The sequence below is a fragment of the Macrosteles quadrilineatus genome, unplaced genomic scaffold, assembly GCF_028750875.1.
Source record: "Macrosteles quadrilineatus isolate MER2022 unplaced genomic scaffold, UCM_ALF_1.0 Scaffold_2__2_contigs__length_208266976, whole genome shotgun sequence".
NCBI lineage: Eukaryota > Metazoa > Arthropoda > Insecta > Hemiptera > Cicadellidae > Macrosteles > Macrosteles quadrilineatus.
This window is the reverse complement of record NW_026542595.1, coordinates 118,480,720-118,506,167: the sequence shown is the minus strand read 5'-3', so window position 1 is coordinate 118,506,167 and position 25,448 is coordinate 118,480,720. Positions and strand designations below refer to the sequence as shown.

At 35.9% G+C, this 25,448-nt stretch overlaps 1 protein-coding gene and 1 long non-coding RNA gene across 4 annotated transcripts in view; both read right to left on the bottom strand.

Moving 5' to 3' along the window:
• Window positions 1-15,322, bottom strand: part of LOC128984666 (uncharacterized) — a 28,122-nt gene extending 12,800 nt beyond the window's left edge. Inside the window, exons 1-3 of the long non-coding RNA XR_008489998.1 lie at window positions 14,887-15,322; window positions 11,762-11,899; window positions 4,468-4,616 (exon numbers count right to left, since the gene is read on the bottom strand). This is a non-coding gene — a long non-coding RNA (uncharacterized LOC128984666). The remainder of the gene's footprint in view (window positions 1-4,467; window positions 4,617-11,761; window positions 11,900-14,886) is intronic.
• Window positions 15,323-16,098: 776 nt separating this feature from the next.
• Window positions 16,099-25,448, bottom strand: part of LOC128986851 (uncharacterized) — a 52,398-nt gene continuing 43,048 nt past the window's right edge. For all 3 annotated transcript variants that reach the window (XM_054407422.1, XM_054407420.1, XM_054407421.1), the window contains exons 3-4: window positions 19,681-19,854; window positions 16,099-16,294 (exon numbers count right to left, since the gene is read on the bottom strand). In XM_054407422.1, the coding sequence (XP_054263397.1) occupies window positions 16,193-16,294; window positions 19,681-19,854 (276 nt within the window). In that variant the 3' untranslated portion in view covers window positions 16,099-16,192. The remainder of the gene's footprint in view (window positions 16,295-19,680; window positions 19,855-25,448) is intronic.

Below are 25,448 nucleotides of genomic sequence, written 5' to 3'. Positions count from 1 at the left end.
TTGTTATGCTTAAGGAGAAAATATTTGTTTACATTTAAACAGATTACAGTAGACCCCCTCTTAACCGACCTCGTATTAACCGATAATCGGATTATCCGCCTTCGATCGTAAAATAATACAGTTTGTTTTAACCGACCTTGCTTTGAGAGCAGCTCGGTTTAACCGCCGCTTTCTAGGAATCTCGGCATTTCCGCTCCCACGCTGGGCGATGAGAACTGAACCATACGCTTATCTCCACAGGATACGAATAAGTTATTTTGTGTTGATCACAAAAAATATAGCATAGCCTATTGTCAGTTTGTCATCATCGTTTGTAGCTCGAGCTCATCTGATTTGTTTGTTTTCTGTGCGTCAAATTTATAACATCATAAAGTGCGTTACGATTTTGAGAACTGATTATCTTATAGCTGGAGTAAACAAACAACGCAACTTGTAGGGAGGGCTGGGAAAGGGGGTTAACAACTCCAAGGTCAAGATAGTTTTTGTGCCTCGAGCCTCCAGTGAGAGGCTATAAACAAACGTCATGTCTTGTAACAAAATTATTGATTGTATCTTTAATGTCGACAAAAGGTTCTGTACTGTATTACAATGGATTTGGAAAGCATCAATCAATAAATTACAGTACTAAAGTTATTAAAATAGGAATTTTATTGACTCTTGCCTAGTATTATAATATTTTCCACTGAAAGTAGGCCTATTTGACTTAACCGTGTTTTGTGTTTATTTGTGACTTTTCTATCAATACGAAAAAGGAGATAAGAGTAGTTTATTTTATGAATAATGCAAGTATGATTTCAAAATAATGATCATATAATTCCAAATTATAGCACTTCATTATGTTATGATTTTAGGGATTGTCCGTTTCATCCGACCTTTTGAGTTATCTAACCTAGGTCCGGTCCCATTAGGGTCGGTTAAGAGGGGGTCTACTGTACTGGTAATACTTTTGAATGTGCACTATAAATTAAGGAAACAGCCAGTAATTGATAAGAATCAAAGAATCTTGACAGCTATTTCAGACGGTTCTGTGATGATAAATAGTTTTAAAAAGTTATAAGGTTCAACAACAGAGTAAAACACTATTTTATTTTTGGTTCTCCCCATTGTGAAGCATGAGGTAAAGCAGTTCCCTATACGAGCAATTCGCTAAAAGTAAGTCCGGTGTCACATTGCAGCTGTTAGTAACCTAGTCATCTATCCGTTGTCGTTTTGAAAGGGAACCGGAGTTTTGCCAAAGGTGTCAGGTAGATGGGGGGGGATGCCGTCGGTCACCTCTTGGTGCGGAGATTTGCCAACGGTGGGGGCGGGAGAAATAGAGTGTGAGGGAGGGAGTGAGAGCGATTGTCTGGGTTGTCTACGCTTGGGGTTGACGTTCATAGGAATGCAGTTATGCGCTTGTCGCAGTGGGAGGAATTGTATGAGGTTAGGTTAGGTTAGGTATTAGGCAGGTTAATTAGCATCCTGCCTGGTTTGTCCACCCCTAGCGGAAGCCACCCTTACGGTCACGTGTAATCTCTCTCTCTCTCCTCCCCATCTCGCGCCCACCCCCAACCGATGGCAAAACTCTGCAGTATGAGGAATTTGCGGATGGGGACCATTTCTACCTGATACCCGGTGTCAAAACTCCTACACTCGTTTGAAAAAAGTCGGAAATTAATAAACTTGTTTTAACCAATGTAATATGAACACTGAACAGCACAAACAACAAAACAACAAATCCCTGATACAACAAGGTTAAAGGACAAAACCCTATCGGATGCGTCAGAAATTATTACTATTATAACTAATTACTGTATTAAGTTATCGAAGAATTTACTGTTGCTGGAAGATTGACATGGGGTTGCATTTCATAACAATTAGAACAGATGCATTGTCCTCACGTACCTAGAGGTTCCATGCTCAAAATCACCACAGTATTAGCGATCAAATACTGCCGCTTCAGTGCCTTGATCAAAATCAGTGCACCGTTAAACCTCGTTTAGCCAAATAATACAATCTTATGATAATCAATAACTCATCCCCTGGTTATACAACCAAACCGTAAAGCACAAATCATGAAATAATAGAAACTAAGATTTCATCACACTAGCGCCCAGTGTCACCAACATGAACTAGACATGAAAAACTAAATTCAAATTTTACAACGGGATGCAGTGGCGGATTTACATACAGCGCCGCCCCTAGGCCCGTTCGCCCCTTTGTGATTCGCAAAAAAGGAAAAGAAGTCTTTCTCTCATGATTTTCCTTAAGTTTGTGTAATGCTGCACCACTTAACCTTTTCACTCATTATTATTATTTTCCTTATGCATAATTATGAAATTAAAATGGACTACAAAGTAAAACAACCAATAGGGGTTCTAAAAAAGTTAGTTTATTTTACATAAATTAAATAAATAGGGCCTGTTATTAATAAATTTTACATTTTTTATTAAATAAACATATATAGGTTATTGTTCTGCCAAAACTTAAATAACTTATGACTGCCTTTAACACGTCCACTGGGTTATTACAAAAAAGTAGTAAATAAGCCTGTTTTATGTTGTTATTCAATTATGAGTAGCCTACTTTAGACAAGAATTAATAAAATGAGCGGAATTTTGAGCAATGACTTAATTGCCTTATTTACTAACCGACATTTTTGCAGGCGGTTGACAACAAAATTCACTATACTGAAAGATTTTTAATTTAAAATTCAAAACAGCTAACAATAGTTTTCTTATAATATAACTGCCAGGGCTGCCTCAAGGACAGGGCGTGCAGGGTGGCCGCCCTGGGCGCCGCTTAAGGAAGGTTAACCGGCTTTGGAAGGTTAAAAATTTAACAACGTTATCAGCAAACTGCATACGAATATTTTACAGGAAACTCATAAAACATGTAATCACACACACTGTGTAAGTGTGTATTCGCCCACACGCCCCAGCCCCACCTACATTTGCTTGTTTCTAACCTCAAAACTCAAACTTTTACATCAGCTCATAGTCGTTTCGTGATGTTCGTTGTGAGTCGTAAATTCAATAATTTTAGTAATTTAGTTGGTGTAGTTGTTACGTTTATAAAAAAATACTTGCAAAACGTTCAATATCGATATATTGGACGTTGAGTCTATTGACGCAAATCCCCAAATACATTTTTTTAGAGGGGGCAAAAATTTGAATCTCGCCCCAGGCGTCTATTACCCTCGAGGCGGCCCTGATAACTGCCACTAGAAATACAACACAGGTACTGGAAATGACTTACTGACAGTGCTCGCTACTCGCAGTCGTATGTCTGCATCTGCACGTCGCGACATGAACGTGAGTCGTCTTAACTACTAAGGCAACCGCTCATATTCACATTCAATTCATGGGCTTTTTCTCACGCTCAAAAGCAGCGTAAATATGAGTAGTATTAAATGTAATGGGGAATGAATGCCACACGCCCCTCACGCTCACGCAGTGTGTTTTTCCACAATAGCGGGCACCTATTTGTTTAAATACTACTTTAATTTTTCGCATGTTTTCAAGCTGCATTTTTGCATGAAAAAACCACCCGTGTGGCCTCAGCCTATCACCACGCGCCCGCCGCCGCGCCGTCCATCACCCGCTGACGGGCCACACGCCGCCCCTCAATGGCAGGCGCCCCTAGGCATGTGCCTAGTGTGCCTTATGGTAAATCCGCCACTGACGGGATGTGAAGTCTACTTGTGATGGTCAAGTCTATGGTAATAGTTTTTAACCTGAATTAAGATATGAATATAAGCACGTCTAGTTCATAGGTGTTCTACCGAATGGACACTTGCCTAGACGCGGCAACTTATCATGAGTAACCATCTAGAACACAGAAAATGATGTACTAGTGGTCACTCGCCATATAATTTTCCAGACTATGATGCAAGACTGATGTCTGGGATCGTTGTGGTCTCAGCAACATCATTAATTGTCTCCCACGACCCCGGTAAAACCCTTGAGCATATCTTACGGTCTGGGACGTCACCGCTAAACGTCTCTCGCGATCGCGGCAACACTGGTGAGTGTCCTTTCAGTTAACTGACGTTTCCGATAACCGGTCTTAACCGGATCTAACCGGCGGATAACAACGCTCTACTATATTTACTGACATATTTAGGGTTCCTGAGGGTTGGTTTAGTTTCTAGAGTGTTCCAAGATATACTTCATCGTAATGTAAAATTCTTTTAGGTTTCACAGAATTTCTGGGAGATTAGACATTAAAATATTTAAAGAAATGTTTAGTATCAACTAGCTTTACCAATTTTCAGAACAAGTTAAGACAACAAGTACCTAAATAAAATATTTTAACAGATTTCCTAAATTAGTTGATCATCAGGCCACAGTAGCTGACGTACACGGTTAAGAATAAAATTTTTGTAAAACAATCTGAAGATATAATTATATCCCCAGGCTCTGTTCCTGGATGAGTAGTCGAATCCGTATTAAAAAATAAAATAGCCATGATTAAAGTGTCACTCACCACAGTAGGCCTGGACACATGGGACGTAGCATCTCAAACGGTATGCAAACCACACTATATTAAGCCAGGGAAGGACAGACCAGTAGTAGATGGAGGAGTATGCCAGAGGAGAATGTTGAGGCTACCTCAACATACGCTGCTGATGAACCCTGCAAAGTCCTTAGTTTAAAGTATATTGCATAAAACTAGGAGTACGCTCCGATGTCGCGTATAAGAATGAACGAAGACAATTCCATGTAGGCTACCATATAATCTGTCTTTAGTCTTTGGTTCCCCTTAACCCTGTCTCTGCGACTGGAGTCTAAACCTTCGCTGTATCATCGCGATGTTGTCCCCTGGTGCTGCGGAGTGGGGGGAAATGATTCTCCCTCCACCTCCCCTCTAGACGGCGTCCAAACAAGCCTGCGTTGTTTTACATGCATAACCTATGCTTCAGTTTTTCAATAAGTTAAAAAATGAATATTTATAAAATCAAACTGTCATAAACTAACCTAACCAACCAAACTTGCTGATTATATATAAAAAAGAAATAAAATAAAAATCGAATGTAGGTTTACTAATCGAAAAAATAGTTCTGTTCATAAAATGCAATTATAAATGCCTCAAATTCAATTTTATAATTTATTAATTATAAAATTAAACAGTCATAACGTAACCAAACTAACCAAACTTGCTAATAATAAAAAAGCTAACGAAGGGAAAAAAATAAAAAAATAGAATAAAATAAAAAAATAAAAATAAAAATAGAATGATAGGAAAAAAATAGTTCTAAAACTATAATAGCTCAAATTGAATTTTATAATGTTTTAACTATCAAATTAAACTGTCATAACCTAACCAAACTTGCTGATAGTGCAAAAATCTTAGACAAAAAGTAATGGCCACCGAGAGGTTTTCAACCTAGTATCTTCAGTTTCTCAGCCCGGCACGTTATCCATTAGTCCATGGAGGCCGATGGCTCCAAATCGTATCGTTTCGGTAATGGTTGTTCCCTCAGCCAATAGAACTCTCTTCCCCAAAATTGTGCTTCCCCCACTCCGCAGTGCCACGGGACAACATCGTGATGATTTAGCGAAGGTTTAGACTCCAATGCCTCTGCGGCCCGCCGCAAGTTTGTGTGGCGACAGTGGCAGTGATGACCAGCGTTGCCAACACAACTTGCTCATTTTACCCGCAAAATCCGGTGGTAATCCCCGGAATTAGCCGGAATCAAGTCTTGATTACCCGCAAAATCCCCTGAATTCAAATTTTAAAGATTTCGGCAAACTTTTTGGTAAAAACCTCGTTGTAACCACGTTGTTGCGGTGCATTGAGAGAATTATTAATATTTATACCATTCTTTCTTATATTCAGCAAACCGTTTATCATTCATTTCAATTCTTTTTTAAGGCTACCTTTTTTAACTGAAGTCAAATGAAATATCAATTTATGTAGGTACCTATTCATGCAAATATTTTTATCTTTCTGAAAGAGAGGTACCGGAACTCCGTTCCACTGCATTCCCCCCAAATCGAGCACTGAATAACAGTAAGACTCTATCCCCTATATCAACCATACCAATTTAAAAAAAAAACATAAAATTTACAAGATTTTAAACTTTATGTGATGGCCCCTGGCCCTATCATAAATTGAATAAATAATGTTAATTATAAAAGCTAGAGCAAGTAATGCAAGAGTACCCTAGGTCTATCGCGAATGACAATTTGAGTACTGTGGTTAATTCGGAATTCTTATTAATAATATTCAATAGTTTGATGCCATAAAATGGTGTTAGTAACCCTTATGGAAAAGTGGACTGGTCCCAGATCTGGATTCTATATCTGGCCAGATCTGGGATGACATATCTGGACATATTCCAGATCTGGCACCCATATCTAACCAGATATGGAATTAGTTCAGATCTGGCATCACAGATCTGATCGTATCTGGCATCCAGATCTGATCGTCGTATCTGGCATCCAGATCTGACCAGATATGGAATATGAAATTGGTAAAATTTGTGTTTTAAGAGACAAACTAACATTTTATGTTATCCACACTTTATTCTTATAAAATCCAAGCCTAAAAAAGATAGTAACCATTGACAGAGAAAATGAAAAAAACTTTAACTAAATTAACGCATGAGTAAAAAAAATTGTTTTGATTTGTTTAGTTTGTAGAGTGTTGTTTATTGTAGGCCTTTCACAATCAATGTTGTTTTTGTGTCATATGGTTGCAAACTATTTGTTTTAGCATAAGTAAAGGACCATTAAAAAAAAGTAAAAGTACTTAAGTTAGCCTACGATAACATTGGGTGTAGGCCAAACTTATCTATGGCTTACTTTTTTAATTATTAATTAACTGGTGAACCCCTCTTGACATTTTCTTTAAAATATTCCAATTTTTCACCTCATTGATAGATAGGCCTATGAGATCAATAAATTATTAAATCTGTAGGAACTGTTGTAGTCAGTCGAATTTCGTTTGGTAAAAGTTCTACCGAGCAAGACAATTTTTGGGAAATGTTATCTTAATTACGAGACCTAGATTCTCGTATTGGTAATGGCTTTCGTTACAATACGTGATTAGAAGTGGTCAAAAAATAACCAAGTTGACCAAAAATAAATTATAAGTTAGGCCTATTAAAAAAAAGGGTACCTTCATATCTTTGGCACAAACAACCGAATGAGTAATATTGATTATTCGATTGTTTAATTCGATATATCGATCGATATTACTCATTCGGTTGTTTGTGCCAACAGATATGGAAGTGTACCCAAAAGAAACAAAACAAATAGGCCTAGGCCTACCTAATAACAAAACATTAAACAACCAAGGATAAAACAATAAAATGCTTCTTTAATGTTTGGTTACCTCGGTAGGTCTTACCTATGGCTCTGGGGAGTGGGATTTTTTAAACGTAATTTTTTTATTTATATCACATGGTAAATGTATGATGAGCTTAAATTCAATAGGCCTAGGCCTACGATATTAAGTTAAGTTAAATTCAAACCGTTAAGTAGTTATTCATCTGATAAAAGAAGTAAGTTATTGTTGGTTCTCTGCGGAACTGTAACTTACCCAGTAGGTAAGATAGTTAGCCTACATTTTTATAAACTCATGAAAAAGATCAAAGTTAACCCTTAGAGTGCCAGGCGAGAAATAAAAGTAACGCTCAAAAAATGCCGATGATTTTTCCCGAAGGTCGCGCTAAAAATGCCGAGCGCGATCTGGCGATTTTTAGGTTAAAATTTCGTAAAAATCGAATTTTCGATATTTCGACCAACGAAAATCGATGTATCGCATCTAGCAACTTTCGACTCAATGTTAATATATGGGTTAAAAGAATCTGAGTATTTATTCGGTTGTTATGACAGCTGTTCGATCATTACGAAACGTCCGGTCAGCCGGACGTTGGCACTTTTGGCTCGTTCTAAAAACGTCCGGTCGGCCGGACGTTGGCACTTTTGGCTCGTTTTAAAAACGTCCGGTTCCCCGGACGTTGGCACTCAAAGGGTTAACTTACCGTAGGCTAACTTATGTATTTAAAAATTTATCTTTTTAACAAATCATACACAAAAGATTCATGTTGATTTTTAGAAATGTTACCTTTGTTATTAGGCCTATTATAAACTAAAAAGTAAGCTACACAGTGTAAAGAGTCTCCTTAAAAAAAGATCTTAGGCATAAATTGTTCAATATTGAAATAGGACTTGGCCTACATGATAAATAGGTACGGTAAGTTGTATCGCCTAAAAGTGAACCGATTACGATAAGTTATCGCATATAGGGTATATTCAGTTAAACAAAAATATTTCATCTGGTAAATTATCGTAGGCTAGGTTCTCTGCGAAACTGTTCCCCTGAAGATGGGTAACTTAATCTAAGTGGACCTAAGTAGTTTACTATAAGGACACAGATCTAGTAGCTAAAAGAAAGTTATGGGCTACTACTTTTTTAGGTCTATTTAGGTAAGTTAGGGTTATATTAAGGCCTACCTTTCTTAGTTTAAACTTTCTACCGTAGGCCTACATTCTTTGACGGTGAAAAACACATTAACTTAAACATAGATTGTTGTATGAACAAATAAGCATAGTACTGTGACATCATTAGACACAGATTTTAACAAAACACTTGACAGTCATACCTAGGCTAGGCAACACGGCCGTCTAGGCAATTATTGTCAACAGACACACTTTACACAAAACAACTTTAAACATGACACAGCACTTCCTCGCTTCACCGCCTTCCTTCAAAAGTTTATACTGTTTAGGCTATACTTTGAAGTTAAGATTATCTACCTCAGCATTCTGATTGTCTGTCTCACCATTCTTCCAATGCCTTGGTCTTGGTACAATCGATGAAGACCTGTGAGCCCAATGTTATGTCTGCTCGTACCGTATGTCTTCACTTCTTCTTGGTTATCTAAGCGTAGTCCTTTTGTTATGGGCCCTTAGCAGCATTATTATAAGTGGGCTAGCTCTTTGAAGCAGTAGGTCCCCACTGATTGACCTACAGTATTTAGTGTTCAATACTTGATGAAGGGTCCATAAGCTCAGTTGGCACATAGTCGACTGAGAGTACAATATTAAACTCACTAAAATTGGTCACTTATTCAGACCAAATTCGGGAAAGCTCCTTCCTATTGCCTATTCTTTTGTCCATTGGCTGAGTTTCATATGGTTTCATCCGCTCTTCATCAAACTGAGTCTACTTGTTTCTAGGTTAACCTTAACTTAATGGATGAGGTTTGAGTTGAATCTAAAATGCAGTTTAATTGCATTACTTACCTACGTAATTTAAATGGATAGGATTTTATTCACAAACTTTTAAAACCTACTTAGGTTGCCGTCTTATCATCAATAGCAGAATGCACTAAACAAACCTTGAGGAGTATGTTCTATGACTAAACTTAACTTAAGGCAGCATTTCATTTCTGATTCTGTCTTTGAGAGTGAACTGCAGACGACCGATGAAAAAAGATATATTAAATGAAAAAAAAACCTTATTTGAAAAAAAAATCTTAGTACTTATGTTATATCATTATATAGTAATATGAAAGTACAGTAACTTATATAAATATTTTGGGGCAACATTTGAATGACTGACTGAATAGATAAAGTCACCGACGCGAGGCCTTAATGAAATTTAATTTAGAACAACCAGAACGAAAATAACTAAAACCATTGATTATTAGATAGTAAAATCTTATCTAATATAATATTAATTAGTCAAAGATAACACTTAACTTTTAGCATAGATAAAACAGCTTTTAGCAAGTTAGGCAACAATATAGTAGACTTTCACCCACGGCATCGTTTACCGTCGCGACGTACTTATTATATAGCACAGCCTACTGAAGAAACGTAGCCTGTAGAATAAACATGTAAATATTTATTTTTCAATCAATTGCGATACATTTTAGTAGATAATTTGTTAACTCCTGCCAGTATTTTCGTAAATACATTATTATCCTAGAAATTGTAGAGTTATAATATGAATACGGCATGACTGTTACTCTATGGATGAAAGAATAGTCGTTCTCTTTGTCTCAAGTAAACGACAAAATTGTAGGTCGTAAAATGTAAACAAATAAAAAGAAGAAGAAGGTAGCTCATAATGTTAATCTTATGGGACAAAATTAAAAATGTTTTTTTAAGATTTTATAATAATTACGGAACAAATATTTTTGAACAACTAATGGTCGCAAGATAAAGTGGTATAGAATCTTTGTGCAACACATCAAGTTTATAACTTTAGTCATTCTCGAGATTTCGATCAACATAAAGATGCATTTCACACCAGTATGAGAATTCACTTCGTTCATTCAATAATACCCTAGGTGCAGCAAACCTGTAGAATAAGCGAATTTCAATTTGTCTGATTCAAATTTTACCAAAATATTTCCATAAATGACATTTTTTATTACACATTTAAATAACATAAAATTTAACGAGTGCTTTTGGTTTGCTGCTACAGGGAAGGTAAAAAGTGTCATTTGTCCAAATGTAAAAAGTATAGGATGAAATAAATGAATTTGCCTAATTTTACCAAAAGCAAACCACAATTTTTTTTCTTTTCTTCATAAGATAAACATAATGTTCAGTTTTTTTTTTGTAATTTTCTCCATAGCATTTAATTTTACAAACACGCTTCACAATATTCAAAATTACTTGTCTTTTTTCAACTCTACATGATCGTTGTATTGAAAATCGTGGCATTTCCATCCTATAAGGGTAAAATGTTGAAAAAAACCAAATTTTTTACATTTTCAAAATCCTATAATACCCCGTCTCCATGACCCGATCTCGCTGGTTTGCAACTCATTCAAGTTTATCCCGCCCTAAACCTTCTAACCAAATTTACTCAAGTTGTTGCGTTCACAAAAAATACATACAAATTTGAACAAATAGTGTTTTTATCCTCTAGGGACATCAAAATGAAAAAGTGAATCGGTCCCGGACCCAGGTGTAATAGCCATGATAAACCATAAAAAACCACCTAGGGTAATAGCTACCGGTGCTTCCCTTTTCCGGCAGGGAAATTCGCTAAAAATAAATTCTACTTTATTAATCATTTAGTGCACCTCAATTTTTGACTCCAAGTGAAGTATAATTATCATCGTTTACTGATAAATTAACCATCAGTAGTTGTATACACTGGTGCAATAGCAAGGTTTTCAATGAGTTACATCTACTGAGCTTAAGCTTATTTTCAAATGACAAAAGCAGTGTCCTAACTAGAATAGTATTTTCTAATTTTCCCTTTAAACTCAAAAGCAATTTTTTTTTCATACTGATATATTTAATTTGTGTCCACATAAGCTTCTAAAATTGTAAAAACTAATTGTAAAACATCTAATGAGAATTAAATAAATTATATTCCTTAGTTACATGAGTTACAATCATATTTTTTGCCAAAAGACATCATTATGTCAGAAACATATCCATTGAGCCAATATTTATCCAGCAATTTACTCCTAGTCATGCAATATTATTTTATAGCCAAGCAATCGGTAAAAATAAATTTAAGCCATTCCTTAAAACTTCTGACACCTTTAAATCAATTATTAACTGCAAGCAATACTGAATCTGGTTAATTAATTTTACTTCTTAGTTCTTATCAAAATTTCTATGGGTTCTAATTATTTTCAGGATTTAACGAGGGTTTCAATCCTGATCATGAAAAATTCATAGGCTAAATGATTGACAAAATTAAAAGTTTTAATTGAAGATTTTTAATTTTGCCCAATAACTATTATTATTTAAATTTGTCAGTCTTGATTAATTGCTATATAATTAATAGTTAGCCATACCTCACTAAGTTAAATTCTCTTGAGGGTAGAAGGTCGAAGATAATCCCCAGAGTCTTGTGACTGTATCATGCTGCAGTCCCTGACTATGACCTGATGGAGCTGGTCGCTGACGACACACCAAGAGACCAATCAGCATATCTACAAAAAAAAATCAACTATTTAAATAAACTTTTAAACTGACAGTAATCCAGCATACACTGAAATAAACAGTACTGAAATAGTATATTATGTTACTAGTCCTGAAAATAGGTATTTACCGGACGAGTGTGGCCGTTCCCGTGCAAAACAAAGTCGAGTGCGGGATTACCTAGAAGCTATAAAAGGTATAAAGTTACCTGAGTAAGTTACTGCCAAAGTGATCCTGTTTTATCCTTACGGATTACGCGTTTCGAAGACTAAATCTTCATCATCAGATCTTGTACAAGAACATATACTATCACTTCGAAAAGGTCGTCAAATGTTTACATACAAAACACGGACACATATTATATACAAATGTTGACATTACGAATAAACTAAGTAGGCCTACCGACGAAAACTTATGTTGTCCGACCGCACAGTTACAGGTGAAGGTCATGACTGAGATGCGGGAGACGGTCGGGCGGTGGACTTTGTACCTCTCGGTTCCTTATTCATCAGCTGTACTTGGTTTGTTATTAGAGTGTCATATAGAGCATTGGACTGGAAACTGATTTTGTCGTTTAATAATGTCTTAGGTTGAATTTTGGTTGATTTATAAATTTCAAACTCTTCTAAAGCGTCCATAACATTGCCTTTGTTGCAGAAATGTAGAGGGGTTAAATTCGTGTTAAAATCACTGTAGTTATGGTTTTCATTTACAAGATGTAATGCGAAATTGGACTTGAGATTATTACTTGCTTTAGGTAAATGTTCTTTGAATCTAGTTTGAAATGTCCTGCTAGTTCGATTTTATCAATTCGAATTGATAAAATTAACAAAAATTGTCTTACAACAAAACTATTTCACCTTTAATAATGAATTTTACACACAGACAGATGGACTGGCTATGGGATCACCCTTATCAGGAATACTAGCTGAAATATACCTCAACGATTTTGAGGGAAAACACATCTGGACAGATAACAACCGCTATAAAGATAAGGTTATGTTTTTCCACAGATACGTTGATGACATAGCAACACTTTTTGACGGCAATACAAGACAACTCCAGCTGTTTAATAAATACATTAATAATATCCACCCTAAACTTCAATTTACAATAGAACTGGAAAAGGACAATAAACTCAATTTCTTGGATTTAACTATCATACGAGGTGACAAACATTTCACGTTCGATATTTACAGAAAGCCAACCTCAACAGATACTACAATTCATGAAACATCACACCATCCTGTTAAACATAAAATGGCTGCATACAACAGTTTCGTTCATCGGCTTCTATCAATTCCACTAAGCTCTGAAAACTTTGAAAAAGAGAAAACTACTATTAAATATATCGCGCATAAAAATGGTTACGATCCCGTTATAATAGATAAGATCATTAAAAAACAATAAAAGAAAAAGAACACTAGGAATGTAGCTAAACCCAATGAAAGAAAAGTATACGTAACTTCGGAGTTTGGTAATAAGTTACCAAACATTCTAGAAAACGAATTAAGAAAAAAGAACATCAACATCGCCTTTAAAACATCAAACAAACTGCAAAAATTACTCAACAATGCTGATCAAAATAGAGTTAACAATACAGCCGACAGAACTGGTATATATAAATTATCATGCGACGATTGCAACAAAATTTACATTGGGCAAACAGGCAGGACATTTCAAACTAGATTCAAAGAACATTTACCTAAAGCAAGTAATAATCTCAAGTCCAATTTCGCATTACATCTTGTAAATGAAAACCATAACTACAGTGATTTTAACACGAATTTAACCCCTCTACATTTCTGCAACAAAGGCAATGTTATGGACGCTTTAGAAGAGTTTGAAATTTATAAATCAACCAAAATTCAACCTAAGACATTATTAAACGACAAAATCAGTTTCCAGTCCAATGCTCTATATGACACTCTAATAACAAACCAAGTACAGCTGATGAATAAGGAACCGAGAGGTACAAAGTCCACCGCCCGACCGTCTCCCGCATCTCAGTCATGACCTTCACCTGTAACTGTGCGGTCGGACATCATAAGTTTTCGTCGGTAGGCCTACTTAGTTTATTCGTAATGTCAACATTTGTATATAATATGTGTCCGTGTTTTGTATGTAAACATTTGACGACCTTTTCGAAGTGATAGTATATGTTCTTGTACAAGATCTGATGATGAAGATTTAGTCTTCGAAACGCGTAATCCGTAAGGATAAAACAGGATCACTTTGGCAGTAACTTACTCAGGTAACTTTATACCTTTTATAGTTTGTACTGTGATCCAGAGACAAAACAACTCTAAATATGAAGTTACCTAGAAGGTCCGGTAAACACATTTTGGACAAGTGAGGTACAATATTTACACCATAGGAACCCCAGTTGATTATCACTGGTGGAGAATATCTGTTTTCTGGAGTAAATGAGTAAATTAATGAGTGGGAAGTTCGTTGAAACAGTGTAGTGTGGTGTAAAATATTTTTACCTACAACCGTAATTATTAAACTAATGAGGTTCAAGTATTGAGGGAGAAGAAGTAAAATTGTAATGATACCAATTTGAAATAATAAGCTATTCAGGCCAATTTATTGTTTGAGTGGTGCAATTAGTGTTTGGTACAATGTTTTGTTGCATCACTGTCAGTGGTAATGAGAGGTTATAAACAAAAACATAACCGCTCTTAGAAGTTATGAGTAGGTAGTGATTTTTAGTAATTAAAACACTGTTGAAGGTAAAGTAGTGTACGCAACTCGTGTTTAAATAACTGAATCAGTATAGTAGTTTACGCAACTATTGTGTAGAGATAGTGTTAACGACACAAGTAGAAAATTTAAGGTACAAGTCTTGGCGAGTGCCTTAAGAACTTGTATGAGTGTCGTTAACACTATCACAATCGTTGCGTAAACTACTATACTGATTTGGTTTCAGTAGGCCCTACTGTTAATTTTGACTACTTGAATTTAGAAATACTTGCAAAATAATAGATTGCCATACCTCAATGCACTAAAATTTTGCTAAATCCTCATGAGAACTGAAGGTCGAATGGCTGTTTGAAGTTTGCTGCACTTCCTGACTACGACACAGAGGGGCTTGTCCTTGACGATGCACCAAAGAGTCCCATCGGCAGTGCGAGACACAAATCAGCCCCTCTCCACAGGGCGAGTACTCCCAAGGCTCAATAGAGCCCGTCGGTCGACAAAGAAGAAGGAAAGAACTCCGAAATGGAGTTGAAGAAAGAAGAATAAAAGAAAAGACAAAAGATTTGAGGACCAAGCCAGAGATAAGAAGGAAACTTGGCCTCAGAGAAAGTTGGGAGCATGAAGAGAAGGATCTCCCAACCCCTGTTAGTCGCCTCTTACGACAAGCCGGGGGAGGCTGCGGTCCTATTCTAGCCCGGGAACCGCACGGGCAATCAGATAATGTCTACTAGACTGCAGGAGGTTTTCAATATTTTACTCTGATCACGGCTTTAACAATCTTTAATAATGATTCTTTACTATAGTTTGAGGTTTTTTAAAATTCTTTCTGTACTGGTAGGCCTAAGTGATTTGGATAATTGGCAATTAGGATGGTTGGAGTTCAAATAATTGACTTATGCTGTGCTAAGATTAGTAGTTTTTTACTCATAGATAGTTTTTATTGAAGGAGAAAAATAATCTCATTTTGTGAAAACATGAATTTAGAGTAAAGGATTTTTAGTCAAGCTTTAGGCAAGTTACTAACCACTTAAACCCCAAAGACCGATGGCCATCACAAATAACTTAACAAAACATTCACATGAAAGAAAGAATAAATAAAAGTCAATGGACGAAAGTTGCATGAGCTGCAGCCTAGGAGTAGTAAAGTTATGAATTACTCTGTTTCTTGTGAGCCAGTGTTATATGTGAGGCTGTCCGTTCTAAGATGCAAAACTCTTTAATAGAGTAATATTATTCCTAGCTTGACATTTTCAACAAACGTCTATTTTAGATTGTTACAAATAAGTAGGCCTAATCACTGGCAATTAATTATATACATTGCATCGTTTAGACAGGTCAGTAACTTTATACCTTTATTAGTCAATATTAAAATGATTAACTTCTGTTAAAAGGAATTTCAATTTCCATTCTCTGCAATCACCGTAAAGTACCCAATTTGATAAAATTTCTGGGTAATTTTAAGAATGTTTAGGCAATAAAAAAGGTAAAGAAACTAATACCAACGAGATTAACAATAATGTTATCTTACAATAAGTACAATAGTATACACATGTAAACAAAGATATAAATATAAAAAAGAGTGAAGAGGCATGAAGGGGACCTTAAATGGAAGTCCGAGGCAGAGTGAGGAGTCTACTGGTCGGGGCTTCCGGGGGTGATTCTGGTGAAGCGGGGATGTTACCCATGGTGGGGCGACCCTCCACCTGGAACAGGCAAAACTCAATAAGTTATAAACTAAAGACGTGATCAACAGAGATGGGTTTTCAAATTCATATGGTGATTTGTTTAAACGACTCAGATCAAGACTATGTGTACCTACTATACTGTGTTTTTTATATTTTCCACCTTCACATCCTAGGACTTAATGCTCTAGTCTAGAACAATTTTACACATTACTTCAGGCTAGGCATAGAGGATCATTGCCTTTTCATCACATAGGCCAATGAAGAGCTGTTCTTCGTCAATCGACTAAGAACAGCTCTTCTTTGTATTTGAGAAGCTTTTTTATTACAAAGCAACACAGATAATCTCACTCCAACATGACTCATTTTGCGATCCTGGCACATACCAAGAAAGATTGGTATCTACCAGGATCAAAGACACATTCGCAACACCAAAAACTGTGACGATCATTCTGTCATGGCCAGCCACTCCACAGAGCTAGGCAGGAAGACACCTTTTTCAGGAAACCGGTTTCAATGAATCGAGAAACTTAAGTTGCTTGCAACAGATTGATTAGTTAAACAAAGGGCTGTGCACAATGTTGCAGGTTTCTTGCAAACTGGGTCATAAAAAAAAAAAAACGATTTTGTAGAGGATGCAGTATTGCGTTTCTTGTGGTTTTATGCACTACGACGTGTTATTGATATTTTTTCCACAGCAATCAGAGCTGGCCTCCAGTTGGTGTACTTCTTTGTTATTAGTGAGCTAAGCGATTCTACCAAACGATCAAAAAGAGGCTATGACATTCTAAAAAATCCTTAAATTTGAAAGGATCACAGCACAATTGACAAGTTAAAACGTAAGTACTGTGTTGACCATCCCTAACCAACGAGTGAACCCAATACTTCCTTCTTTTCTTTTTCTTTAGCCACAACCGATATAATCACATTATCATCATCCAAATTCATATTACGAAACTGATCGAAACCTGTTCCTTCTGTGAGCATTTTTTAAAGAAAATGCTTCCTTTAAACCAATTGTATGACACCAGTCTCCTGAAACAGGTTTCTCCAGTGTGCCCTGCCTAAAGACTTTGACAGTACAAAAATCATTGGTACCTCTAGCCCCTTAAACCCTAAATACCTTAAAAGGAAAATATTTGAGTCCATAGAAAAAAAAACATAAATTCAATTTGCTATTAACTTAAAAACAAACTATTGTCGGGACCACATAAGTTTGCAGTTGAGGGAGGAGCCTATTTACCATATGGTTTTCAATGAACCAATGAGAATGGTGTGGTGTTGCCAAATCTAACAATACCAGCTGATTTGAAAATAAAGCTTTGTATATTTTTATTAGTGTTGTCAATGGGTGATGTGGCAACATCGCACTAGCCTCGTCTTGTGATTGGCTGCCACCAACTGCAAACTTACGTGGTCCCGACAAATAAACTACTAGCCTATTGAAGAGTAGCCCAGAAATTTATTCAGATATCGAAAATAGTACTGTATACAAGTTTACAAGTATCAGCCACCCCCTGAGAAACTACATTCCATAAAAGGCCGGAACTCTAAAACATTTTGGCGCGTTCTACTTTCTCCACCCCTACCTAATCTATATATATAATACGTGAAGCCGTTTTTTGTTAACGCAACTTCTCCCTTATTTGTGGACCAATTTCAACATTTGAGGTGTCAAAAGATTCGTCTCAATATGTAGTTATGCAATAAGGTTTTAGAATTTTAAAATTCTTGCTCTTAAGGGTGGGAGACCCTCTCAAAAGTCGGGTTTTCCCCATAAGAAATACATAGAACAAATTTAAAAACAAAAAACAGCTGTTTATAAAAAGGAACTCATTAGCTTTTTGGGAGTAAATATTGATGTTTGTAATATTTAGTAGGTTAAGATCAAGTTAAACAGTTAAGTCAGTTTTGTTGGAAGAACAGAAAATGCCTCAAGTTCAAAGAAGAAATATTGAACACGGGAGGAGGACACAATTAATAATAAGATATCTGGTGCGTATGAGGACTGAGGAGAGTAGAAAAATAGAGGCCTGGTCTAACAGATACCCATCCAGATACACATTCACTTGGTAAGCTGAATACAAATTGCCACTGCTATGCAACTTAGTGTTGTCATGGTGGGAAAATAAACTTGCCTAATGTCAGATCAAATTAAGGCATACAAGAAATGTTTACTTCAGACACTAACAGATCGGGACATTTCAAAACATTTAGTAGAAACTATAATAATACCTTGACTATGATAAGTTCAAGTAGTAAGTTTAACCCAAATCTTGGCGGACCTTATGTTTTTATCGTAAACTTTTGTATTACTCGCTCTACTTCAATTGAAAAAAAAAAAACGTAAATGGATTGTTTACTACTATGTTATGTTGCCAGTTCCTCGGACAATTTTATAGGCCTACGTTTTTTTTTTACTGAATTCACCAACAAAATCCAGACATTTCAAGTCAAAAATAAGAAGTTTCATAAACTCATTTGCTATTAAAAGTTTTAGTGGCAATATTAGACCATACATAAGTGATGGAATTAGTGTTTATGTATTAAACGATCGAGTAGTTACGGTCAAGATTATTTTTATGATTCAGGAGAGGCAAATAATATAGCCTACACTGTTCAAAAAGAGAAAAGTAAAATTGCTATCCAAATATTATAGCTACAAGAACCAACCTATTTCGACAAATGTATCCATACTTTCAAAACTTTGGGAAAGGTATTAAGAGAAACTGCACTGAACAATGTGAGAATGTTCTGATGCGGGGCATATACTATGACTGACAGACAATGGAATAAACCCTGTGACTGACAGACAAGACGTCAAATTACGCGTTAACCATCTTTCAATGGCGTTGCTGCTTTAGCCTATTCAAAGCAGATTATGGCTGTCCAGTTGGTAACCCAGATTTTGTGGTTAAAAAATGGAGCACCGGCACATTAAATGGTTGATATCACCCCACTTTTCAGGTTACTCTACGGAGAAAATTCGTTTGATCAGGGGGATGTCTCAAATCAAAGAAATAAAATGAACCAACTTTAATTACTTTAAACTTAGAGAAGTAGGTGAACCTTGACGACGCCAATAGAGATATTTAAAATTAGTTCTAACAAATTTTCAAGCAACTCTAAGATGTAACTTAAGTTACTCGAATTTAAGCATAAGGTTTTCCTAGGCGTTATGTTTCATACTATGCGGCTCATTAAGCCGCACGGGTTCTCTAGTAACCTAATACTACATGAACGACCCTCTTCAGTTGAATAGTAGTTTGCCCTGATATTGATAGTTAAACGTCGGCCTCTAGTTCAACTTAATTGTCATTACCTAGATATGTTCTTTTTGAAACAAAAAAATATGCTGGAACATAGACAGGACATCTATCTTCAGTAAAACTCAATGAGCCACTCACCGTGAGTCTGTTGATGCTCTTGAGTGTTCGCTTACGAGGTGCTCGAGTCTGCTCGCTACTCAGGAGGTTGTCTAGTCTAGTCTTGAGATCATGCTCGGACTTGCTTGCCAGGACAGGGTTAGCGTTGTTGTTTGTCTCGATGGTATCTTCTTCCAAGTTCTCCTCATCCACTTCCTTCAACAATAGAGATGAATTAGTTTTGTTAGTAATTACAATTATATAAATTTCTTTGGTCTACAACCCTTTTTTAAAGTGGCCGTTCAGTTCAGTCCTTAGAATTGAAAAGATTCTCATAGCAGCATTGTTTACTTACTTAACAGCATTGCTATTTTACTTAACAACAACACGGGTAATGGACCAATGAGGATCAAGGATTGGAGAGAGAAGAATTAAAATTGTAAACCTCTCTTAGAAGTTATGAGTAGGCCTAGTGATTGTTAGTAATTACAACACTGGCGTATGTAAAGTAGTACACACAACTCGCGTAAATCCTAGCTGGTATAAAAAGTAGGGTTTGTTGTAAGACTTTTTTCCCTGAATACAAAATTCTCACTTTACCAAGTGTGTATATTTTGCAGAATATCATATTTGTAAAATCAAATATTGAACAATTCTCATCTCGCTCATTAACTCACAATCATTACACCAGACTAAGGAATGATTTAGAGTTACCATAATTAAGACTGGCCTCAACACAGCGCAGCTATAAATATTTACAACTCAAACTTTTCAATGTCCTCCCTGAAACTGTATGCAACTTGCCTATTAAGTCACTGAAAAATGTATTGACCGATTTTTTGAACAGAAAGTTTATCTACTCTATCGAGGAATTTTTATCTTTCAAACATGATGATTTTCTGTAAAATTCTAATTGTTAAGTAGGATATCCTATATTCTAATATGAGCAATGTTTGCTTGTATGTATGTATGTATGTATGTATGCTTGCTTGCACAAAGATCTCGAAAACGGCTCCGACGATTTTCTTCAAATATTGTAAATAGTTTATTCCTGGCCTAAAAACGAGTTTAATGCAGTTAGAACTGCCAACAAAAATCTAATTACGTAGAAAAATGAAACTGAAAATCACATTTTTTTAACATTAGTCTTATGGGTTGCTAGGTAACCATGTTGGCTGAATTAAATAACAAGGAAAAAGTAAACAAAAGACTTGAAGTTGTAGCATGTGTTCATAATAAGCCAATTACCCACAGTATACTAGCAAATTACAAATACAGTACAAAAGGAAAAACATCACTTGTTAATATTGAGCAAAGATTATACTGAAGATTACTCGATACATTGTAGTCAAGGGTAGAAGTGCGAAGTCTGGGATTTGTTTATGACGATTAGATTACGGTATCTGCAATCCTAAAATGCTATGGGAAGGGAAGGAAACAGGTCCGCGACGTAGGAAGTGGTGAAGGAAGTAGTAAAGGCAATCATAAAATGCTATGGGAATAGAGGGAAACAGGTCCGTGACGTAGCAAGTGATGAAGGAAGTAGTAAAGGCGAGCAGTCCGGAGTGTGGGGACTGTTTATGACAATAAGATATGGCAAATCTTAAAATGGTATCCTAATGGTAAAATTTAGGGTATGGGAAATCCTAAAATGCCATGGGAAGGGAGGGAAACCGGTCCGTGACGTAGGAAGTGGTGAAGGAAGTAGTCAATGCGAGCTGTCTGGAGCGTGGGAACTGTTTATGGTGATTGGATTAAGGTATTTGCAATCCTAAAATGCTATGTAAAGGGAGGAAAACAGGTCCGCGACGTAAGAAGTGGTGAAGGAAGTAGTCAAGGCGAGTAGTCCGGAGTGTGGGAACTGTTTATGACGATTAGATTAAGGTATCTGCAATCCTAAAATGCTATAGGAAGGGAGGGAAACAGGTTTGCGACGTAGGAAGTGTTGAAGGAATTTGTAAAGGCGAGTAGTATGGAGCGTAAGAACTGTTTATGACGATTAGATTAAGGTGTCTTCAATTCTGAAATGCTATGGGAAGGGAGGAAACAGGTTTGCGACGTAGGAAGTGGTGAAGGAAGTAGTCAATGCGAGCTGTCTGGAGCGTGGGAACTGTTTATGGTGATTAGATCAAGGTATTTGCAATCCTACAATGCTATGTAAAGGGAGGAAAACAGGTCCGCGACGTAAGAAGTGGTGAAGGAAGTAGTCAAGGCGAGTAGTCTGGAGTGTGGGAACTGTTTATGACGATTAGATTAAGGTATCTGCAATCCTAAAATGCTATAGGAAGGGAGGGAAACAGGTTTGCGACGTAGGAAGTGTTGAAGGAATTAGTAAAGGCGAGTAGTATGGAGCGTAAGAACTGTTTATGACGATTAGATTAAGGTGTCTTCAATTCTGAAATGCTATGGGAAGGGAGGAAACAGGTTTGCGACGTAGGAAGTGGTGAAGGAAGTAGTCAAGGCGAGCTGTCCGGAGTGTGGGAACTGTTAATAACGATTAGATTAAGGTATCTACAATCCTAAAGTGCTATGGGAATGGAGGGAAACAGGTTCATGACGTAGGAAATGGTGTAGGACAAAGTAAAGGCGAGCCGTGTGGAGTTTGGGAATGGATTTATGTATCTCCAATACTAAGACTGCTTTCAGAGTGAACTAATGATTTTCCCCGAGCAAAGCTCGGTCCCCAAGTACTTGTTTCTAAAGTACCTATGTAACAATGGTTACATGAACTGTGATATAATAGTCTTTCATGCTGTTAACTTTATTTAAAAATCTATTGTCATTTAGTTTTAAGCTGTATCTCACTGCCAATTTTAGCCCTAATTATTTTAATATAGGCACTTAGGTACCCAACTTGTTTACTTAACTATACTTTGAGTTGTAAATTATCTCCATTGACCTGGCCTATTGTATGACATGTATACTTAATGGCAATAAACTATTTGAATTTGAGTTTGAAAAAATAGTCTTAACGACACTTGTAGAAGTTTTTAAGGCACTCACCAAGGCTCGTACTTTAAATTTTCTACTTGTTTCTCTTTACGTGATCGTTAGGTAAACTAGGAGGTAGCTTTCTAAGCGGCCGAACTAATAATATGTCATTTTAGTACTATTTAGACCTAGGTAGGAAAATACCTTCAGCGAATGGAAGGTGAATAAACTTGTAGGCCTACAGATTTGTTACTGATTTGAGACCAGCTGTTCATTTAGCTTTAACCATTATTGGGAGACAGTAATCAAGAATAACTGTGTTTAGTTTTGAAACATCAAAAACTAACCATGTCAATTACATGCCACTTAGGTTACACTTCGCGGAATAGAACGGACAGTATCCTGATAGTCAGAATCCAGATAATTAGCGCCACCTTCACTCCATCTAGTTATTTCTATCAATTAAATGATAAAGAATACTAATAGGTTTATTTAGGAAAAACGGTACTTCCCTATTAATGGGAACATTCATTATTATCGATAATTTCTTTTTGATATTTTATTTTTCAATCCGATATCCATATGTCCCAAAGTACCCATGAACTTTTGAGAAAGCTACAAGTCACACCCCCATAAACCATATAGGTACCGGTACCGGTAAAAATGTTCATCATGACAAGAAACCTTGCGCAAAACTATCCATTAGGCCTATTTCATAAGTTGCCCTTTAAGGAAGTAATTCCTTTCCAACGGGAACTTTCCATATAGCCTACCTAATGTTAAATACCCCCGCCGCAGCAAACCTGCCGGCTAAGCGAATTTCCATCTGTCTGAATTGATTTTCAATTAAATATATTTTAATAACATTAGGTTTAACGAGTACCCAGGTTTGCTGCTACAAGGAAACTAATAAAGTGTGTTTTTTAGTAAAATATTGATAGCTTAAGTTAGTACAAAATAAATAGATTTGCCAAGTTTGATCAAAATATATCCATAAACAAGCAAACTACAACATTTGACAATATTCTCCATAAAAATAATATGGGAATTTTTAATTACAATTTTATTTTTTCTCCGTTACTAATAACCGAACAAAAATACTTTTATATACTAAATTATTTGTTTTTTAAGCTCTTTAAAAAGGTCTAAAGAGAAATTGGGAAATTTTGTGTTTTGAGGGTCAAAAGTGTGAAAAACCAATTTTTACCCCATAAAACCCCCCGTAAAGCACCGTTCCCATGGTCCGATCATGCTGGTTCGCGAACTCATTCAAGTTTATCCTGCTTTACACCTTTAAACCAAATTTCATCAAAATCGGACAAAAATTACTCAAGTTATCGCGTTCACGGACGTATATATATAGGCCTATATATATACATTAATAAATGAAATAAATAATTAAACATTTAGTACCCTTTTTTTTAAGTTATTAATTTATTGAATAAACTAACATGTTTCGGCTCTTAGGCCATGATCACAGTTATGAACAAATAGTAAATAAATAGAAATGTAAATAATAAATAAGTAAATTATCATATGATTTTGGAATTTTGTCTAGTATATAGGTTGGCTTAAGTTGTTGTACAAAATCATATGATAATTTACTTATTTATTATTTACATTTCTATTTATTTACTATTTGTTCATAACTGTGATCATGGCCTAAGAGCCGAAACATGTTAGTTTATTCAATAAATTAATAAGTTAAAAAAAGGGTACTAAATGTTTAATTATTTATTTCATTTATTAATAATAATAGTAGCCCTCAATAGTGAACGATATATTTATTCAATATATATACATATATAAAAATTTGAACGAATTATGTTTTTGGCCTCTGGGGACATCAAATGAAAAAGTAAATCGGTCCCGGGTCTAGGTCTTACTCTGCCACCTACGGTAATAGCTACTTCCCTATAGGGAAATTCGCTAAAAACCTGAGCTTTACTCATTTGTTTGTTATTCTTTCAATTTATTACGATTATTATATCATAACCTAAGTACCGTAGGCCTAAATAATTAAATAAAAAAATTATTCTGTGAGGGTAAGTTTGATTGATTTTAATATTATAAACTAAATAGTAGGTGGATGTCCGATGTGTACCGTAAACCGGTGACTAATCATTCTGGGATACCAAGACTCTTGCCACGGGGCGGTACCGGTGTCACCAGTTAATCTGCACCGGTAGCCTAGGCCTACATATTCCCAGAACGCTTCAGTGATAAAATAATAGTTTGAACAAATAGTTATAGTAGTGATGAAAGGTTAGATATGTGGGATAGTTTTCAAATAATTAATTTGTAATAAATTTACTCAAACAAAACACACTAATATCTTACTGTCATAGGCATTTTACTTACAAACTTTTTAAACCAATAAACTTAAGATTACCCAAATCTATTAAAAAAAAATATTCAAACAGCTCTCGTAGCTATTGAATAACAAACAACATAACTATCGAATAACAAATCGTTTTCTTAGTCAAATGACACTCATTCGAATGAAAATATTGACCGATATATCGATTAATCGATTGGTTCATTCGATATATCGTTTGGTTGGTTAGGAATCCAATATCATGAAATGAATTAAACAATCCGATAGGGATCGTTTGGTAAGTTAAATAAGGTTAACATAACCTAACTAACCAAACGATATATCGAATGAAACAATCAAAAACCTAATCGATATTTTGGCAAATATTTATACCGTATTTACACTGGGATATGATGTAATTTTGATATGTCTACTTACAGTATTTTTAACGCTGAATCCAAAAATGCAATCAGTTTTTGTCGGAGAGATTCCCAAGTGGCCGTAAAACGAAGGTTAGGATTACGAATCTAAGGATAATTGAGTGGTGCGGTTGCTGTACTGT